At 38.4% G+C, this 19,255-nt stretch overlaps 1 protein-coding gene across 6 annotated transcripts in view; it reads right to left on the reverse strand.

Annotated features, from left to right (window-relative positions):
* Positions 1-19,255, reverse strand: part of PLEKHA8 (pleckstrin homology domain containing A8) — a 58,315-nt gene that overhangs the window by 18,601 nt on the left and 20,459 nt on the right. For all 6 annotated transcript variants that reach the window (XM_077856360.1, XM_077856358.1, XM_077856359.1 and 3 more), the window contains exons 2-12: positions 18,226-18,342; positions 17,052-17,207; positions 15,095-15,219; positions 11,596-11,754; positions 10,545-10,585; positions 8,806-8,960; positions 6,846-7,005; positions 6,372-6,457; positions 2,748-2,806; positions 2,237-2,367; positions 1,547-1,617 (exon numbers count right to left, since the gene is read on the reverse strand). In XM_077856360.1, the coding sequence (XP_077712486.1) occupies positions 1,547-1,617; positions 2,237-2,367; positions 2,748-2,806; positions 6,372-6,457; positions 6,846-7,005; positions 8,806-8,960; positions 10,545-10,585; positions 11,596-11,754; positions 15,095-15,219; positions 17,052-17,207; positions 18,226-18,342 (1,260 nt within the window). The remainder of the gene's footprint in view (positions 1-1,546; positions 1,618-2,236; positions 2,368-2,747; positions 2,807-6,371; positions 6,458-6,845; positions 7,006-8,805; positions 8,961-10,544; positions 10,586-11,595; positions 11,755-15,094; positions 15,220-17,051; positions 17,208-18,225; positions 18,343-19,255) is intronic.

Genomic DNA, 19,255 nt, shown 5'->3' on the forward strand with positions numbered 1-19,255 from the left:
CATCAATAGTTATAGTAAATATACTTCAGGACATGTGTACTGAAATCGGGACACATGGGGAACATACAATGGCCTGTCCTAGAAATTCAGGGATATATAAGAAGCTCCCAAAATACAGGTAGTCTAGGGATAATGGAGAAGAACTTTTGTGAGAAAAATGAGGGCTTTTGAGGCAATGGGCCCAAAGTGATTCTGCTTTAGATCTTTCATGGCCTTAGCATATATTTTAATCCCTCAGAATTTTGGTTACCCAGCCTGTAAAAATGGACTGACGTGAGGATTAAGTTGTCTAAATTCTTCATAAAGTGTCACAAAAAATCTCCAGTTTTATTGTTTCATGGCACATCAGCAAGCTTCTAGATAGGAAGGCCTGAGAAAGTCACATGGGGGCAGAACCCCTCAAGACTCACGGCCAAGGGGGAAGATTAACATAAGGAAGAGCTCACTCCTGACACCAACAAAATGCTACAGTGAATACTGGCTCACCTTCTACAACAGAGGCATCTAATTCATTCACTTCATTATTTAAAATTATGGCTACTGGACGCCTGGGTGGCTCAGTGGTTGAGCGTCTGCCCTTGGCTCAGGGCGTGATCCTGGAGTCCTGGATCGAGTCCTGCATCAGGCTCCCTGCATGGAGCCTGCTTCTCCATCTCTGCCTTTCTCTCTGTGTCTCTCATGAATAAATAAATAAAATCTTTAAAAATAAATAAATAAAATAAAATTATGGCTACTTAGAGCTTGACCATGTGCTTCTCTATATCACAATAATGTAAGGTTTCAAAATAATATGTAATTTCAACACCCACTTTCCAACCCTCCTGCCTCAAGGCCCATGCTGGGAAAATTTCTTTTAGGCAAAGAGTGAGATTTCAGCCACTCTGTCAGGAGCACTCGGAGGATGCTCCCAAGTCTCTAATGTTTTCCAAAACTGATCTGATAGGTCCATCTATCTACTATCCACTCTGTATTTACTAAGCACCTTATAAGGTTCCAGCTCCTGCATTAATTATAAGATGCTGGAGATACAGGATGACCTTTGACCAAGGCCTTCATCCCGGTCTCAGCTCTACCACTACAAACACAAGGCATTTGAGGAGTACAAGATGATGACAATGATGACCCACCCTTTATATCACTCCAGAGCAAATTTCCAGTGTTCCCCGAAACCCTCCCTGTTATGATCTTTAAAACTAGCTTCTCTTGGGATATTGATTTTAGAGAACTGTACTATATCTGAAGATTAACTTAGGAAGAACTCACTTCTTAAAAATATTAGGCTTTCATATTAAGAGATGGCTCTCCATTAATTTAGCTCTTCTTTAAGATATACTAATTTTTAATAAGTTAGCTCTATATTAGTAGGTCACTGTTTCATGGGTTCTTTTTTAAACAGAGGATATAAGAAACAATAATAATGAAATAGAAAAGAAATAAAATCAACTCCAGAAAAGTAAAAATTTTCCCCTATACCCTGCCTCCTCCTCTAGGGGTCTCCATTCCACATCCTATTCAATGGACTGATCAAAATGTAAAGGACACTTACTCAAGGCTGTCTGGATATCCTTTTCACCATTTTTCACTTCTGTCAAAAATCCCTTCAAAAATTTGAGACCTCTAAAACAAAAAAGAGGAATAAATATTATTTTCAAAGTTCACTTCTATTGAACAGGTATAAAAAAATGGCAGACATCAGTGTCTTCAATAATTTCTTGGATATAGGAGCAAACAGGTCAAATCACATGGCAGTCCTTTCTGACTTTCATCCCTGTCATTTCCTTTTAGTTTGCTCTAGACCCTCATCTGATCTACCTAAACAGTGGTTTCCAAAATGTGGTCCCAGGACCAGTGGGAACTTGTTGGAAGTGCTTATTCTGGGCCCCACTCCAGACTTACTGAGTCAGAAAGTCTGAGTTTGGAGTGGAGCAATCCGTGTTCTTCAGAAAGCTCTTCAGGTGATTTGGATGCTACTCAAGTTTGTGATCCTCTGACTTAAAGAGAACCAGTCAACTCTATCATCCTTTAAGATTCCTATCTTAGATACACTGTTAATATTAACAATGTTCATCAGAAGGGAAGAAAAAAAAAGAGCTGGTGTTCTATTCATCAGGCCTTCTAAGAAAAGGCTATTGGGTTAGATCCTCCACTCAGAAGTAATCTTTGCGTAATACTTTTTTTGCTGGTAGCATTTCAACTGAGCTGGATTTCAACTGCTGCCCCATCCCAGCGGCCTCACCTCTTCAGCCACAAGAGGGCTTCTGTAGCTGAGTTCCTAACCTGGGCTACATCAGCCTCCACTTCGTGCAGCACTATCTTCTGGAGGGTAGTGAACTCTTCCTTGTTGGTTATATACTTCTGATTTACTTTCTGCAGGAAAAGCAGGGAAAACAATCTAAGTTAAAAATGCTAAAGCTATCAAGCAAATCAGTATAGTACTGAGACTGAAAAGCTTGTCAAGCAAGCCTCTAAGAAATCAAAATAATTAAGCCTCTTTACCTTCTTCTTTATGTTTTCAAGGTAATATATTTTTGTTTGAGAATCCTTATGAGGCTTAAGCTAGAATTAAATAGTCTCAAGGCTTTAAAATACTGTTTTTAAAGTTTTTATTTTTATGTCTCAGAACCTTTCCCACAGCAGTCTATACTTTTCATCTTGAGTATAAAACTTAATAATCATGTGTTTCTGAATGAGTTTCATGCACTACTCCCTCCAAATATGTTTCCATAGAGACATGCTAGTATATTCACCTTAATATTTCCAACAAGATCCATTTTAACAGGAGCAAACACCGTAGGGCCAAGTTTGTCTAGAAGAAAAAATTGAAACATCTTTGAAAAAGCAATTTTTAAGTGGAAAATATTTTTATAGTAAAAAAAATTTAGTATGTTTTTCTTCCCCAAACTTTTTTTTTTGCTTTTAAATCATTTTCCAAACAGAAGTTCCAAAGGCTTCTAAAGATATTGTCATCACAAAATACATACCAGATTTCAAAGACTCAGTAAAAAAAAAAGAATCCCATTAATGATTTCTTTCTACTGATTACATGTTGAAATATTATTTTGGATATACCAGGTTATATATTATTGAAATTAGTTTAAAAATAGTTTTCTAGGGATCCCTGGGTGGCTCTGTGGTTTAGCGCCTGCCTTCGGCCCAGGGTGTGATCCTGGAGTCCCCAGATAGTCCCACATCAGGCTCCCTGTATAGAGCCTGCTTCTCCCCCTGCCTGTGTCTCTCTTTAATAAATAAATAAATAATCTTAAAAAAAAAAAAGTTTTCTCTTGTTTTTACTATTTAATGTGTACAGGAAAAAAAATACAATTTCAATAAGTGTTGAAAATGTATTTTATAAAATTAACTTGCTCATGATTATAAAAAACTACTCAAACACAAACGTCAGTTGTATCTGTACGCTATGAACAAACAACTGGAAAATGAAGTATTTTTTACAATAGCATTAAAAATCATAAAATTCCAAAATTTATCCCTAATAAAAAATGTGTAAGACCTCTACACTAAAAACTATACAAAACATTGTGAAAACAAAAAAGACCTAAGTAAATGGAGGGACACAGCATGCTCTCAGATTAGAAGACTCAAAATTGTTTAGGATGTAACCATTTTCCTAATTAGTTTACCAATTCAAGATAATCTTAATCAAAATCCCAATAGGGTTTTTTTTAAATTTTTTTAAATTTTTATTTATTTATGATAGTCACAGAGAGAGAGAGAGAGAGAGAGAGACAGAGACACAGGCAGAGGGAGAAGCAGGCTCCATGCACCGGGAGCCCGACGTGGGATTCGATCCTGGGTCTCCAGGATCGCACCCTGGGCCAAAGGCAGGCGCCAAACCACTGCGCCACCCAGGTATCCCCCAATAGGTTTTTAAATAGAAATTGAAAAGCTAAAATTTATAAGAACACGCAAAGGACCTAGAATGTCAAAATCTTGAAAAAGTACAACAAAATTCAAAGACTTATATTATCTGATTTCAAGCTTTAATATAAAGGCACAGTAATTAAGACAATATAAGTATTGGCATAAAAAAAAAAATAAAAAAACCAGACCACTAGGACAGAAGACAGAGTCTAAAAACAGACCCACACCTAAAAGGTCCACTGATTTTCAACAAAGCCACTAAAATAATATAGAAGGGAAAATAAAGTTTTACAATGGAATGCTTACAACTCAGAACATAGAACATTAATCAACTATTTAAAATGGATTAAAGATTTGAAAAGACTTCACAATGAAGGAGATAGCAATGGCCAATAATTATATTAAAAATGCCACCATCATTAGACACAGGGGAAGTGTAGAGGCCAAGGGCACCCCAAGGTGGGCCACTTGAACATGAAGATTATTTTGAGTTAAAAGCAATCAAACCCAGCAGACTGGGTGGGGGTTCTTTACCTTTCCCTGGACTGCTTAAATTTACATTGGAAAGGAAAGCCTGTCCCAGGAAGAAAGCAATTAACAGATTCTTCTTTACATAAGAAACTTATGTGCATAACAGGGCAACCTCGGTTTTCCAACCATTTCCTCTCATCTTCCTACTAATGATTTCCCCCACTACATATCCTCCTTCCCAGGCCCCTACCCCTTCCCTTAGGTCAGAATGTCATAAGCGCCTCATGTTGCCTATCTTTGGAATTTCCGGTCTGTGTGGATGCTCCATATGTACAGAATTAAATTTGATTTTCTCCTATTATTTTGTTTCATGTCAATTTGATTCTTGGTCCAGCCAGAAGGACCTTGAGAACAGTAAATTACTTCCTCCTCAACACGAGTTAAAGCCACAATGATATCACTAAACACTCACAGAAATAGCCAGATAAAAACCTCAATACCACCAAGTGTTAGTTAAGATGTGAAGCAACCAGAATACTCCTACATTGCTGTTGAACGTGTATAATCGTGCAATCACTTTTATAAAGTTAAATAGATGAACCCAATAAATTGGCAATTCTACTCCTAGATATTTACTCAAGATATGAAAAAATTTGCCCACAGACATAAAAATATTCGGAGCTATTTCATTTATAATAGTCCCAAATAAGAAACTACCCAAATGCCATCCATCAATTGAAGAATGAATAAACAAATTGTGGTATATTCACTTAATAGAATACTATTCGGCAATAAAAAGGAATGAACTACTGATACATGTAACAATTAAGGATGAAAACATTATACTGAGAGAAAAAAACAGATGCAAGAGTAGATAATATATTTTTTAAATATTTAATTTATTTATTCATGAGAGACACAGAGAGAGAAGCAGAGACACAGGCAGAGGGAGAAGCAGGCTCCATGTGGAGAGCCCGATGTGGGACTTGATCCCAAGACCCCAGGACTACACCCTGAGCTGAAGGCAGACACTCAATCACTGAGCCACCCAGGCATCCCAATAATATGATTCTCTTATATAACATTTTAAAAAAGGCAAAACTAACCTATGGTGACAGAAATCAGTAAAATAGTTGCCTTGGGCTGGATGATAGTTGTAGCTGACTGGCACATTCTAGGGTGATGAAAACATTTTACATCTTTACAGGGATATGGATTACATAGGGGTAGGTGTGTTTCTTAAAGTTCACTGAATCATAATAATTAAGTTCTACGTAAGCTGTAACTCAATATCAAAAAGAGATATGTAAAAATTTTTTACATGAATTAAAAAAGATTCATAGCGGGCAGCCCTGGTGGCTCAGCGGTTTAGTGCCACCTCCAGCCCCGGGTGTGATCCTGGAGACCCGGGATTGAGTCCCAAGTCCGACTCCCTGCATGGAGCCTGCTTCTCCCTCTGCCTGTGTCTCTCTCTGCCTCTCTCTCTGTGTCTCTCATGAGTAAATAAAGATCATTAAAAAAAAAAAAAAAAGATGCATAGCCAAATGGGTCAAAAAACAAATTTCAACACATTAGTGTTGCCTGGTTCTACACACTCTCTATAAAAAATTTGTAATTTGAACTTGAATTTATACGTGTAATTTTTAAATCTTTGAAAAAATGTTTTAACTGATAAAATTTTTTTTCTTTCTTTTATCAGTTTTTTTCATTACATCAACAGATTTGAAGGTCTCTTCTTCAACTACTTTTACTCTTGCTGTTTAAGTATGATTTCTCAAAAACAAAATTCCCTTTTTTCCTTACACTACTCTGTGGTCAATATTTAATCATAGGAATAAAAAAGGAAATCTGCAATAATGCTCAAGGTCATACAGTTTTTAACTGCGTGTAGCTGGTGATATGGAGAGGTAGCTAAGAAGGGTAATTTCACTGTACATATAATTTAGGATATTTCTACTGCAAAATAACAGCAGTGAGACAGATTCTAGAGACTAATGAATTTAAGACAAATTTAATCTTACCTAATACTGGAACCACAGCATAACATGATGCCAAGAATGCTTCTGTGGGAATGCCACTGTCTTCCAGAAGTTCAATGTCACTAAAGCTAAACAATTTGGTGATACGGAAGGAGAAAGAATGAAAATGCATTAACACTCTATGCAGTTCAGAGGTAGTCATGAAAACAGCTGCCCTTCTGCAGAGCAAGTAATTTGGCCTGATTTCAGTGATTGTTCTTCTATTATAATATGGTCCAATAAAATCATTTTCCAAAGATAATCTATCAAAGCAAGATAAAATTTGTTCAGGGTATAGTCTCACAATCTAATTTCTCAATGCTTCAAACAAAGTAAATAGTAAAGCAGAGAGTTGGTATACCATATCCTCTGTTGTTAGAATATGCCATCACCTGAAAGGAACACCACACCACGACTGATTTTCCAGAAGGGAAGCTGGTATCCAACTGTCACTGATTTTAGAAAAGCATAGGATACCTGGTATTCATGGTACTAAAGAAAGTTGGGATGATTTCTTGGCCTTCTTCCCAGTGGGATTCTGGAGAGCTACTTGAGGAGTCTGATGCAGGCTGTGCTAAGCTGCTGTCATGATTTCCCAGGTTGTCCTCTCCTTCTTCCTTCATGATCTCACCTTGGACTGCAAACACAACATACTTATTACTAACCTATTATTTATTTATTATAAAAATATATATTCATTGCTGAGTATTTCTAACACACAGAAAACTATACAGAAATAAAAATCAGTGAAATACTATATATATACATACAAACACAATTTGGTTTAAATATATGTAGGTTTGTATTCCACTTGTTTTTTTCGTTTATCACGAGTATTTCCATTATCATTCAATACTCTTTAAAATATGATTTTAATGACCATTGATGTTGCATCAAGCTCACATAGAGGACACTGTGTTTCTCAAATTTTAGTGTTATAAATACAGTCGATTCTCATTATTAGTGTATTTGCCTTCTCAGGAAAGTTTATTTGTAATCCTAAAACCAATGCTTGTGGTACTTTTGCAGTCACTTCTAGACATGTGTAGAGTGGTGAAAAATTTGAGTCACACATACATATTCCAGTGGAGGTCAAACAAGGTGACAATCTGCCTTCTTGCTTCAGTTCTTATACTATACACAAGTGTGTTTATGTAGCATCATGCTTTGTGCATTTTGTTATTGATTTTGCTGTTTATAGGTGCCTCCAAGTGTAGTGCTGTCTACTGTTCCTAAGTCTAAGAAGGCTATGATGTGCCTTATGGAGAAAGTATATGTGTTAGGTAAATTTCATTCAGGCATGAGTTATAGTACTGTTGGCTGTTGGCCATGAGTTCACTGTTAACGAATCAACAATACATATTAAATAAGGGGTCTTTGAACAGAAACACTCATAAAACAAAGCTATATACTGATCAATCAACCAAAATGTGAACAGAGGTTTGTAGGAACCTAACTTTGTATTTCCTCTAGAAGCAATGGTTTGCTAATTCAATGTCTGCAGTGACTTTATAGAACACAATTACCATGAATAATGAGAATCAACTGTAATGTCATAAAGAATATTCCTGTCCACAGATATTTGTCCTTAAACTTGACTATTCCCTGGAGATAAACTCCTAGAAATAAGTAAAATTATTGGACCAAATAACAGTACTGTTTCCATAGAGATTCTCCTATCTTTATTATTTACTCAAGCGATAAGACTTTAGTGATTCAGTGGATTTAGAGCTTTGAAAATGCATCTTCTTTTCCCCCAACTCATCTGGAAAAAACAGGTCTCTTACTTCAGGGGAGATGAGCAAGAAACTTATTTGAAATTTTATTTTCAAAATAATTATTAAACACTTATAACACAGAAGCTTTCATAGGATTGTCTTGGACTGATCTGAAGCTGGTTTTAGTGGTTAGAGCCAATGGAATTAGCAAATTTGAAAGGGAAGCATTTTCAACAACAAGCTATTACCTGAAATGTGGAACTCTGGCTTGATGGACATGGAGAAGGCTGGGTGAAAAACCTGATGGTGGTTGGTGAATTCTGGTATTGTTGGGCCCCACCAAAAACCACGAGGAGTGCAACCTCAACTGCCATAACTTTACACTCTGTTAAGTCTGACATCATAGTTTAAGTTCAAAGGATCTTGACTTAGAGTAGAAGAGCAGTGTCTATAAAGCAGCACAGATGGCTGCTGCTCACCGCATCCCACAAATAACACAGATAAGAACAACAAGCGGGAAAAATCCTCTTCATTCCACCTTTTCAACACTGGGTTGGATGAGATGACACAATATAGTCAAGTGACCTATGTTACCAGGCTAATGTCTGCCTTAGGACCTACTAGTATTCTGTCTTGAGGCCAATCCCTATTAAGTGTCATATCATGCATAAACAAACTTCCAAGATCAATGGTTTGCTTCAGACTTTAGTTGTTTTTACCTGTTATATTATCATCTGTATTTTCTTCACTTGATATGCTGCAATCTATCTCTGGTTTCAAATATAAGGAGCTCTTATTTTTCATTAGGATTTCTTCACCATCATTTATTTCCATATGCAAAGATCCATTTTCACAACTGTTTAACTCCATTTGCCTGAAAATATTTTGTAAGGAAAAGCCAAAACATCCAATTATTTGGTCTTAAATAAATGGTCTGGGTAGCTCTTATTCTGAGAAAGGGGGGAAGGGTTCAGTGATTAAAAACCAGTACTGCTGAATCAGCCAAACCTCTCAGCCTTCTGCCTCCTAGACAAGTATCTGATGATGAGACAGGCTTGTCTGAAATCAAAGAGCCATTCCTGGTTTTTCAAAGACCCTCAGGTGACTCAAGCTTCCTGCTCCCCACCAGCAGGTCTCTGGTTTTCAATCAGCTATGTAAATGTAAATGTAAATGTAAATGTAAATGTAAATGTAAATGTAAATGTAAATGTAAATGTAAATGTAAACATTTAACACTTTTCTCACTTTCCTCAGCTTCTCCCTGGGAAGTTTTTTCTCTCTCCAGTTCTAAAATCATTGGCCACTCTTACATGTTTGCCTAGCAGTTAACTGTCTAGAAGCTACATGCTGTGGTGAGGGGAGAATATTCCCCGCAAAATAGGACTGACAGAAAAAACCTAGGAGGATATAGGATACATCCTGAGAATCTGCTGCCCTTTGGGATAACAGAAAAGGCTACTTAACATGCAAGCAGAACAGCTAATTCTGTGACAAGTTCAATCATAACATCTTATTATAAGTGATTAAATCCAAATAAATTAGAACAAAAATATTTTCTTCTAATAAACAAAAAAGGGTCCAAACTATATGGTGACTCCAGGAAAAGCATTTATTTTCTAAAGAAGTGTCATATTTCAACTTAGCAACTAAAAATGTAGGTGTTTAGGAGCATCTGGCTACCTCAATTGGTGGAACATAGGACTCTTGATTTCAGAGTTGTAAGTTCGAGTCCCATGGCTATACTTAAAAATGTGTTTAGTAAGGAAATGTCATGAGAAAAAAGTCTACAATTTTTTCTAGTAGAAATATTTAGAACAAGATAAAAATGTTAACGAAATTGGAACAATCTTTGTGCTAAAGCAAACAACAGTATACAAAGAGATGAAATGTTAAATAATAATTTGAAAGTACAAATATATGGAGTACATCAAAATACGGGAATGCTTATGTAAAATAATAACTGAATAAAGACCCCAAATAATAGGAATACAACTATGTACATGTGTACTTTTTTCTAAAATTGAAGGAGCAATTAGAGGAAGAAAACAGTTTAGATTTTGGTATTAAATTTGTTTGTTTTCAACCTGGAAGGCTACTTAAGATTTTTATTTTTAAATAAAACAAAACAGTACTGTCTTTTCTGGATAAAAGCACATTTAAGTCAATGCCTCTCCATAAGAGAGGAGGTTCCAACCCTCAGCACACTAGACAGATGAAAAGTCACTAAATGTGGTGGGCAGATCCATCCATACCTGAGGGAAAATGCAAACATCTGCCTGGGTAGTCTGTGCTAAATGAAAGGTCTGCATTGCTTCAAGCTCACCCCAAAGAGGAAAATCAGTTACTGTTTCTTTCTGGTATCATCTCGAATCATGATAAAAATATTCCTATTTTTAAAAAAATTGATAATAAAAAATTATTTATCTTTATAAAGAAGAAAAACCAAGAGTTACTGTACCTTTCCAATGAATTATGAATCGGTATAATAGGATGTTTCATCTTTAAAAGAAGCAAAAAAATGAAAGCTTCATGTTAAACTTCACAGAGCATATTTAGAATTTCATCACATATAAAAGTGGTAAATATTACTGTAACATAACTGCCCCAACAGGAACAATTTTAGACCCTCCCAAAAGAAGGGAGTCAATGATCTCAACCAGTCCTTTGTGTTTTTTCAGATAAGTGTACCCGCATTTCTAAGGAAAAGGAAGACTGGTTTTTTGAAGAATCTAATTATCACAACCAAACCCTTGGTGGTTGGCTTTCTCATTAGTTATGCTCAGTAAAGATTATAATGCAGCATTGTTTCAAACACTAAAAGTATAAACAGCATGTATGAAGATTCCTACACTTAAGGTAATTTTAATATAGAGTAATGCTATAATAGGGGTGTGCATAGAGGAGGAGCTCCTATAGCCCAACTTAGGGATTCAGGGAAGGACAGATTAAATATTGAAGGATGGGGAAGTGCTAATCAGGAGAAGATAAGTGAGAACAGCATTCTTGGCACTGGGAAATGGTGCAGAGATGTCAGGGGAGCTATAGGCAGTTAGTATGTTCAGCCAGCTAAGGACAGAGAAAGAAACTGTGGGTGTGGGAATGGATTAAGAAGTTCTGACTTTAACCTTTGGCAATGAGGGAGGCACTGAGGGGTTTAGGTAAAGTGGTCCAGTTTATACTTCATGAATAAAATACCATTTGCTGTCTGGAAGGGTTAGGCTGAAAGTAACCAGTTAGAAGGCAACCACAAATCTTGGCAAGACTCGCTGGACAAGGAAGCAGAAAAGAGGCTAGCTATATCAGAGACAGGTTTAGGTGGTAAAACTGCTAAAAGTAAATGGATACAGAGGACCGAGGGCAGAAATATGTAAGTGGACATAAAGGGAAGGCCACTAAAAAATGTCTCTCTAGTCATGAAAGGGGGATGGATAATATGGCTCACTACATCACTTCTTAACTCTGTAGCTTTTCATTATGTCCTGCTGCCCCCAACGTGAACTGGCTTTTACCTTGCTGGACTTGAGCATGGCCAGCTGTGGTGAGCCGGGGGGAGTACGATAGAGTAGTTCAGAGGTGAAGGCTGCGTTTGCGATCTGCATGCATTCTTCCAAAGTCTTCAGAAAAGTATTGCAGGTTGATTTCAGCAGAGTTCCCACATCAATTCCTTCCTACAAAACAAGAGTAGATGACTTCTTTACCTTGCCAAAGAAAAGGCTCAATAGTGGAATGTCCTTAGAGGTTTTTATCCACAATGTAGTAATAATGTACCCACCTATTTTGCTGGACAAATATGTACATCATTTACAAAAGAAAGAGTCCACTTTATCTATTAACCCTATACAAGCCTCAATCTGACCTTTCACACTCTCCCCACACTGTTCCAGCTGGAGACAACTTCTTTCAGTTGAACAGTATTATATGCTAGCACTGTGCCAGGTGCTGGGCACAGAGCCCTCAGGGAGTTTCCAGTCCATGAGGGGTGGCAGGCCATGAAATAGGAAATCACATGGACTGAAGACCAGTGGAATCAATGGAAAAATGTCTCCTATTGCCTGAGTAAAAATGAGGTTCTAGAATAGAAGCGTTAGAAACCATAAATCATTCTTTGTTTGCTTTTAGGATAGGGTTTTTGACTTTTGGTACAGATGAGTTTGAGAGTTCTTAGCAACTGGAATCCTTTTGAATATCTGATCACTTTAACCCCTAGTTATTTTACTTGTTCAGGATGTTTTTCCTCTGAATACTGATATTAATAAGTTGTTCAGGAAACTGAGGCCATACCCTGACTAGAGAGTACAATAAACACATCTTAATTGTATAAAAGAAGCCAGACTGTGCCCAAGGTGGAGTCGCTCATGCTAATCCTCACACCAAAACCAAAAACTTCAATTTCTATGCCTCATTGTCCCAGAAAAGGCAGGCCTAGGTCAACAAATTGGCACAAGTTACCTGATCCAGCTCCATGACTTCTCTTCACTCCACATGAAGAGAGCAACCCTGTTTTAATCAATCAATAAATGCCCAGCAGAATTTCCTTGTTCCTGCTCACTTTGGTCTATAAAAATCTCTAGCCTTTTAAGGCTTTTCAGAGCTCCTTTCTATCTGCCAGATGAGATGTTGCCTGATAAATGAGTTGCTGAATAAAGCCAGTAAGATTTTTAAAATGTACTCAGTTGAATTTTTCTCTTAATTTAAGAGTGGCCTCTCTATTTTCATCAATTTTGTATTTCTAACAAGCTAGCAGGTGATGTTACTGGTTGTGGACTACTATGATTCTGACAACAATTATATGTGGGTTTTCCCCACACCACCAAGCAATTCTCTGACACCAGCTGGGTGATCTAAATTCAACTAAATTCTGACCCTATCTACCTCAAATTGGTGTCAAATCTCACAGGGCAGCTTCCTATCCCTCACTTCAGACACCAATGGCAAGTCCAGGTTGTCATTTGTGCTTCTGACTGATCTGCTACAGATTGGAGGTTCTAACCCCCTTCTTTTGATTTATTTGCTAGAGCTGCTCAAAGATCTCAGAGAAACATTTTACTAGTTACTAGACTGCCAGTTTATTCTAAAAGGACACAACCCAGAAACAGATGTATAGGGCAAGGCATCTGGGAACCACTCAGGACTTCCATGCTCTCTGACCACACCACTTTTCCTGAATCTCCATTTGTTCTCAGGAGCTCTCCAAACCCTGTTCTTACATTGCACAGACATGACTGACAAAATCATCTGCTGCTGGGATTAAACTCAATCTTCAGCCTCCTTCCCTTCCCAGGAGATGAGGGTGGGTGGATGCTGGGTGGCTCTAATCATATGGTTGGGTCCTGGGTCAACCAGCCTCCCATCCTTAGGCACCTTCTTAAAGTCACCTCATTAACATAACAAGAGACAACTTTATCATTCTCATCACAGGAAGTTCCAAGGGTTTCAGGAGCTCTGCTAAACATATTTCTTATGGAGACCAAACATATATTTCTTATTATAAATCACAATAGCACAGCCACAGTTTCATTAGCAAATTCTCAAGGCACTCTAAACATCTTGGATAAAAAAATTGCTGTGTTCACATTTTTCCTTTGCATTAGACCAGGGCTTCTGTACCTTGGCACGACTAACATGGGGGGCTAATTTTTGGAGTGGGAGAAGTAGGTGGGAGAGCTCTCCTGCCCACTGCAGGACAAGAAGTAGCATTCTAACCTCCATACAGTAGATGTCAGTAGCACTCCTCCAACTGTGACAAACAAATATGTCTCCAAACACTGCCAAACATCTCCTGAGGGGCAAAACCAGAGGCTCTGGGCTGAGAATCACTGCTCTGAACCCTAAAAATCCCAAGAATAGGGCTGAAATGTTTTTTTGGTATCCCTCTCCTCCCTGCTCCCAGGCAACTGCTGAATGAATAAGACAGCCAAAAAGGTAGTGAATGAAAGCGAGTTAAATCACCCTTATTAGAAAAACTGAAAGTACATATACCACTAATAGTATAATGTTCTTCTACCAAAACCATTAACTAGGATCTGTAGATTCTTCATTTACTAGCCATTGTTAATCAGATTATAGCTATTCTAATAGACCAGAGGCTCTCTCTGGGTAGTGTGAGCCATTTAATACATAACACCAGATAGACCTTTTATTATATGTTTTAGGACGAGTGAATGACTACTTTATTAATTAACATTAAAAATTGCAATCCTTACTGATAATGGGCAGAAAAAAAGGCTTGTCTCCATCTTTGAAAGAACTAGCCTATACTAAAGCACAATTACTATGTCACCAATAAAATTCTGTCATAGAGGTGCCTGGCTGACTTGGTCCATAGAGCGTGTAACTCTTGATCTTGGGGTGGTGAGTTCAAACCCTATGTTGGATGTAGAGCTTAGTTAAAAAAAAAAAAAAAAAAAAAAAATTAGGGACGCCTGAGTGGCTTAGTGGTTGGGCGTCTGCCTTCAGATTAGGTTGTGATCCTGGAGTCTCAGCATCAAGTCCCACATCAGACTCCCTGCATGGAGCCTGCTTCTCCCTCTGCCTGTGTCTCTGCCTCTCTCTCTGTTTGTCTCTCATGAATAAATAAATAAAATCTTTAAAATAAATAAATAAATAATAAAATCTTACTACAGTCTCATCAAAGATGACAGATACACATTATTGATAGACATGATGCTGGCATGTTAGTAGCCACACCTCTAGAAGTAGCTGTGCTAGACAGGTAAGGCTGTATTTACAAAGTGATGCAAACTGGGAAGAAACAAATTTTAGTACATCAGCACCAATGTTAAAGGTTCCAAATGTTATCAACTAATTAATCCTGAATTCATTCCATGAAGGAAAACTATATGCTTCCATATGCTGACATGCACACACTTTTTCTCTTCTTTGAATTTTGTTAACTTTCTCCTCCAAAAAATAGTAAATGCTAAAATAGTCAGGGACTGTGTGAGAGTAAGCATTACCTGTAAGCAACACCTGGTGCTACTTCTCCTGTGGCTAAGACAAATATTTTACCTCAGAATTGGACACACCAGTTGTGGTTACTTCTTTTGTTTTATCTACTTGCTGAACAAGGAGGTCACAGTAGAGTCTTAGTTCCGACATTTTGGTTTTCAAGTTTTCAGTGTTTTCAGCAAACTCTAAATAACAAAATGAGGATAACGTAATTACAGGATGAAGGAACTATTCACTGGTTAGCATACCATAGAGTGCAATATATAACCTACATCTAAAGTCAGATGTTTATGGTATGAGTTATAGATAAGATACACATGAAGATATGTGGGCAAGAAAAACAAAAAGAGATTTCTAGTCTTTTTAATCTATGTTATTTCTTGGCCAACATACTGAATGATAGCCAGTGTAGGAAGAAGGATACAGCATACTTTTCAACTCCTCATGTCAAAACTGAGAGCAGAGGGACACCCGGGAGGCTCAGCAGTTGAGCATCTGTCTTGAGCTCAGGGTGTGACCCTAGTCCAGGGTTCGAGTCCCGCATCAGGCTCCCTATGGGGAGCCTGCTTCTCCCTCTGCCTGTGTCTCTGCGTCTGTCTGAGACTCTCATGAATAAATGGATAGAATCTTTAAAAAAAAAAAAAAAAAAAAAAACAACAACAAAAAACTGGGAACAGGGTTCAGAGTTTTGGTTTCATTTGCTGCATAGTTTTCCCTATCTATAAAATGGGGTCATAGCGATCTACCTGCTAACAGTACTCAAAACTGGGAAACTGTTCTGTAACGTGCAATTATTACTAATAAGATGGCTTGTTAACTCAAAGAACTCATCCAGCATGCCACCCATCAAGGCTAATAGCACCCTTCTGTGCACCTGCTGCTCCCTCATTAGCACAGTGCTCCAGCTACTCTGGCGCTGAGGGCTCATTATCACTTGTTTTTTTTTTCCCCCATGAAAAAGCTGTACATTAAAAAAAAAAAAAAAAAAAAAAAAGCTGTACATTATAACTTGATCTGACAATGTCTAGAATGTGCTCCCAATTTGGCATTCAAAAAAACCAAGGAAGGGATCCCTGGATGGCGCAGCGGTTTAGCACCTGCCTTTGGCCCAGGGCACGATCCTGGAGACCCGGGATCAAATCCCACGTCGGGCTCCCGGTGCATGGAGCCTGCTTCTCCCTCTGCCTGTGTCTCTGCCTCTCTCTCTCTCTCTCTGTGACTATCATAAATAAATTTAAAAAAAAAATTAAAAAAAAACAAAAACAACCAAGGAAGAGGCCATTTTCCTGTGTCTACTTGAAGAGGTAAACACATCTGCCACACTTGTCATAAGAAAGAGGCCCCTGTCTCCCACTAATCTCTTCAGGTGTACATATGGGGTAAAGGGCTGGGAAGGTGGCATTAGGTCTCAGACAGTAAGCCCTGGCACTCTTCCCCCAGTCCGCATAGAAAGTTATGCCAGGGTTCTCAGGAGACCTAATGATGTTGAATTAATGAGCATTAAGCAGTAGCAACCTGACAATTAGGTATCCGTCCCAGGGAAAGGGAGGGGAAGGTGGGGTGTTACTGGAGAAAATACCCTGATCCAAGGCTTCTTTACCAAAAGTCAACTTTGTGCCAGACTAGGTACTAAACAGGTTCATATCATTACTAATACTCATGGCAATCCTTCTAATGTAGGTTGTTATCTTTTTTAAAAATATGAGGAAGCAAAAAAAAAAAATGAGGAAGCTGAGGATCAGAGAGATTAAATGACTTATGCCAAGGTCAAAAAGCCAGTAATCTACAAAGCCATAATTTGAATCCAGTTGTATCTGGCTTCAAAGCCCATGCTCTATTGTGATATGCTAAGAGAGGAGTTAAATACACACTGTCCTTGAAATTTCAGGGGTATATGGTATGCGAATGACACAAAAAGCTGCCTAGGTGGTCAGAGGCAAGATAACAAATATGGGAACCCAAAGAGGTCAGTGGGTGATTCCCAAGGATCCGAGATCAGAGGACAATTGATACTTGCCTTTTTCCTTCTGGGTCCTACTATCTGTCAGGCAAGCCTTGGCTGACCCCAGGGCTACCAGCCACCGCTGTCTCTCAGCCACACTTCTGGCCTTCAAGTAGAAATACTGCTCCCCAGGGATTATCAGGTCCATGCGTGTGTTATCTACAGAATGAACTGGGAGCAAGGCAGAGGGAGGTTAGAAACCTAGAAGAGTGCAATCTGGGTAGCCTCCACTCCACCCAAATTCTGGAGCTCAACTGGTGCCAGTCACTGAAGGCTTCTTCCAAGGGAGGATGCTAGCTCTTACCACCTTCCCTAGTTTATTTATCTCTTCCTCAATGCCTCTGCTGATGAAGAAGAAAAACCCTGGCTGGCTCCAAGGTATCACCAAGACTAAAAAAGAAGCACTCAATTCTCCTTACTGGAATAGAGACAGAATCTCTCTTTTGGCTTGTGTGTGTAAAGTATGCTGCTCTGAGGCCAAAAAAGCTTGCATGCCAACAAGGGTATGCCTCTGTATCTTCTTGGGTTTACTGGAAAGCAATCAAGAACACAATATTTTTCTTTTCTACTGTCCTTCACAAGTTATATCAAAAGTGTGAGAATTTCCTCTGAGATCTTTGGAAGAAGAAATAAGCAAACTACATTCTCCTTCACCCCCTACCCTGCTGTAAAATACCCTTCTAATCTGTTTCTCTACTAATCTTGTTTCAGAGCCATATCTTCTCAGCATGTCTTAAGATGTTCCCAAACTAAGAAGTAAAAGCTATTTGCAAGTCTTTATGTGTTTGCTTGTTTTAAGTATACAGTAGTGATAAGAAGGTGTATGTGTGTGTGTGTCCTGATTTAAACATAGAAGTGTTTGATGCTGTAGTAAAAAGACTTAAATAAGCTTTGCACATAGTTGCCCTGGCTTCAGGTGAGCAAGGGACTAAAAAATGGGCACTAAATGTGTGATGAAGCACACTGTTCTCATTTATTTTGACTACCTCTTCAACAACCTCCTCGTAAAAATTGGTTGCAGCTTTAGGTCTTATTTGCAAAGCTTTCTTTTGGGACATAACACTATGTATATCTTTGTATCATAGGAACAGCAGAGATAGGCACAGAGAGGCCAGTGTTTTGTTTTTTTTTTAATTTTATGGGGGAGACAGAAAGAAAAAGAAAACCTGCAAATCTCTTGGTTTCTTACCTTGAATTTCACAGACCGCCATTTGGATACTCCCTTTGCAACCTTTCCAGGCATCTTCAGGAGAATCATAATAGGATAATATACCCCCACAGAGTAGGAACCATCTAGGCTGCCAACCTGCAAATAGAAGCAAGAACATGGTCTCAATTACTGCCCGCATGGGAGGTGTCTCCCAGTACACAGGAATGGGACCTGACAAAGGCGGCTGGGTCCCAGCTCCAAGGAGCTTAAATTCCAGGGAAAGAAGGGAAAGAAGTAGGTTAGTAAATACTGTATGCATGATCTCATTTTTAAAACTAAAATCAAACACCCACAGGGCCATATATTTTTAGTCACATAATGTATAGAAGAAGTCTGCAAGGATCAGGGACATAGTGATGATTCTCTAGTTAAGAGGAAGACTAATGATTTTTATTCCCTTTTCCTTTCATATAGTACTAGTGATTTTTGGTTTTTAATTTTTTAAGGTAAAAGATTATTGTTTCCTGAACATTATCACAAACCTGATCTTCTTTCCTCTGGTTAAGAAAAATTATCCCAAACTTAGAAATGAGGCAGAAGATTATACTGTTCTGAAAAAGGACTTTAGCCACCTCCATTTTGACCTCTGTCTGTACTTTCTAAGTGATTAAGTTCTTCTTTCTAGCTTATCTCTTAACTCAGGCAAAAGACATCACAGCCAAAGGATCTCCTGATAGGAAGTGAAACAACTCCCTCAAGCCTTAACGCTCCCTGACTTCTGCAAGACCCTGCACAAATGACCCCAAGACAGTGAGGAGCCTGACCTTTACTGCCCAGCACATGTACCCACTGACCTTTGTCCCACATTCTCCTTATCTAAATCTGGGAGTATTTTGAGCACTTTGGAGACAGTCTTTGAGACTTTAGTCTGCCAACTTCTTGGTGTTGGTCTCACTGAAATACCTTATTTTGTTTCACGACCCCTCATCTGTCTTTGGATTCTGTCAGCAGCGAGAGGCTGAACCTGGTCTGTTTGGGTACCCTAGAGCTAGGTGCTTGTGGACCTCTG

Source organism: Canis aureus, chromosome 18 (assembly GCF_053574225.1).
Source record: "Canis aureus isolate CA01 chromosome 18, VMU_Caureus_v.1.0, whole genome shotgun sequence".
NCBI lineage: Eukaryota > Metazoa > Chordata > Mammalia > Carnivora > Canidae > Canis > Canis aureus.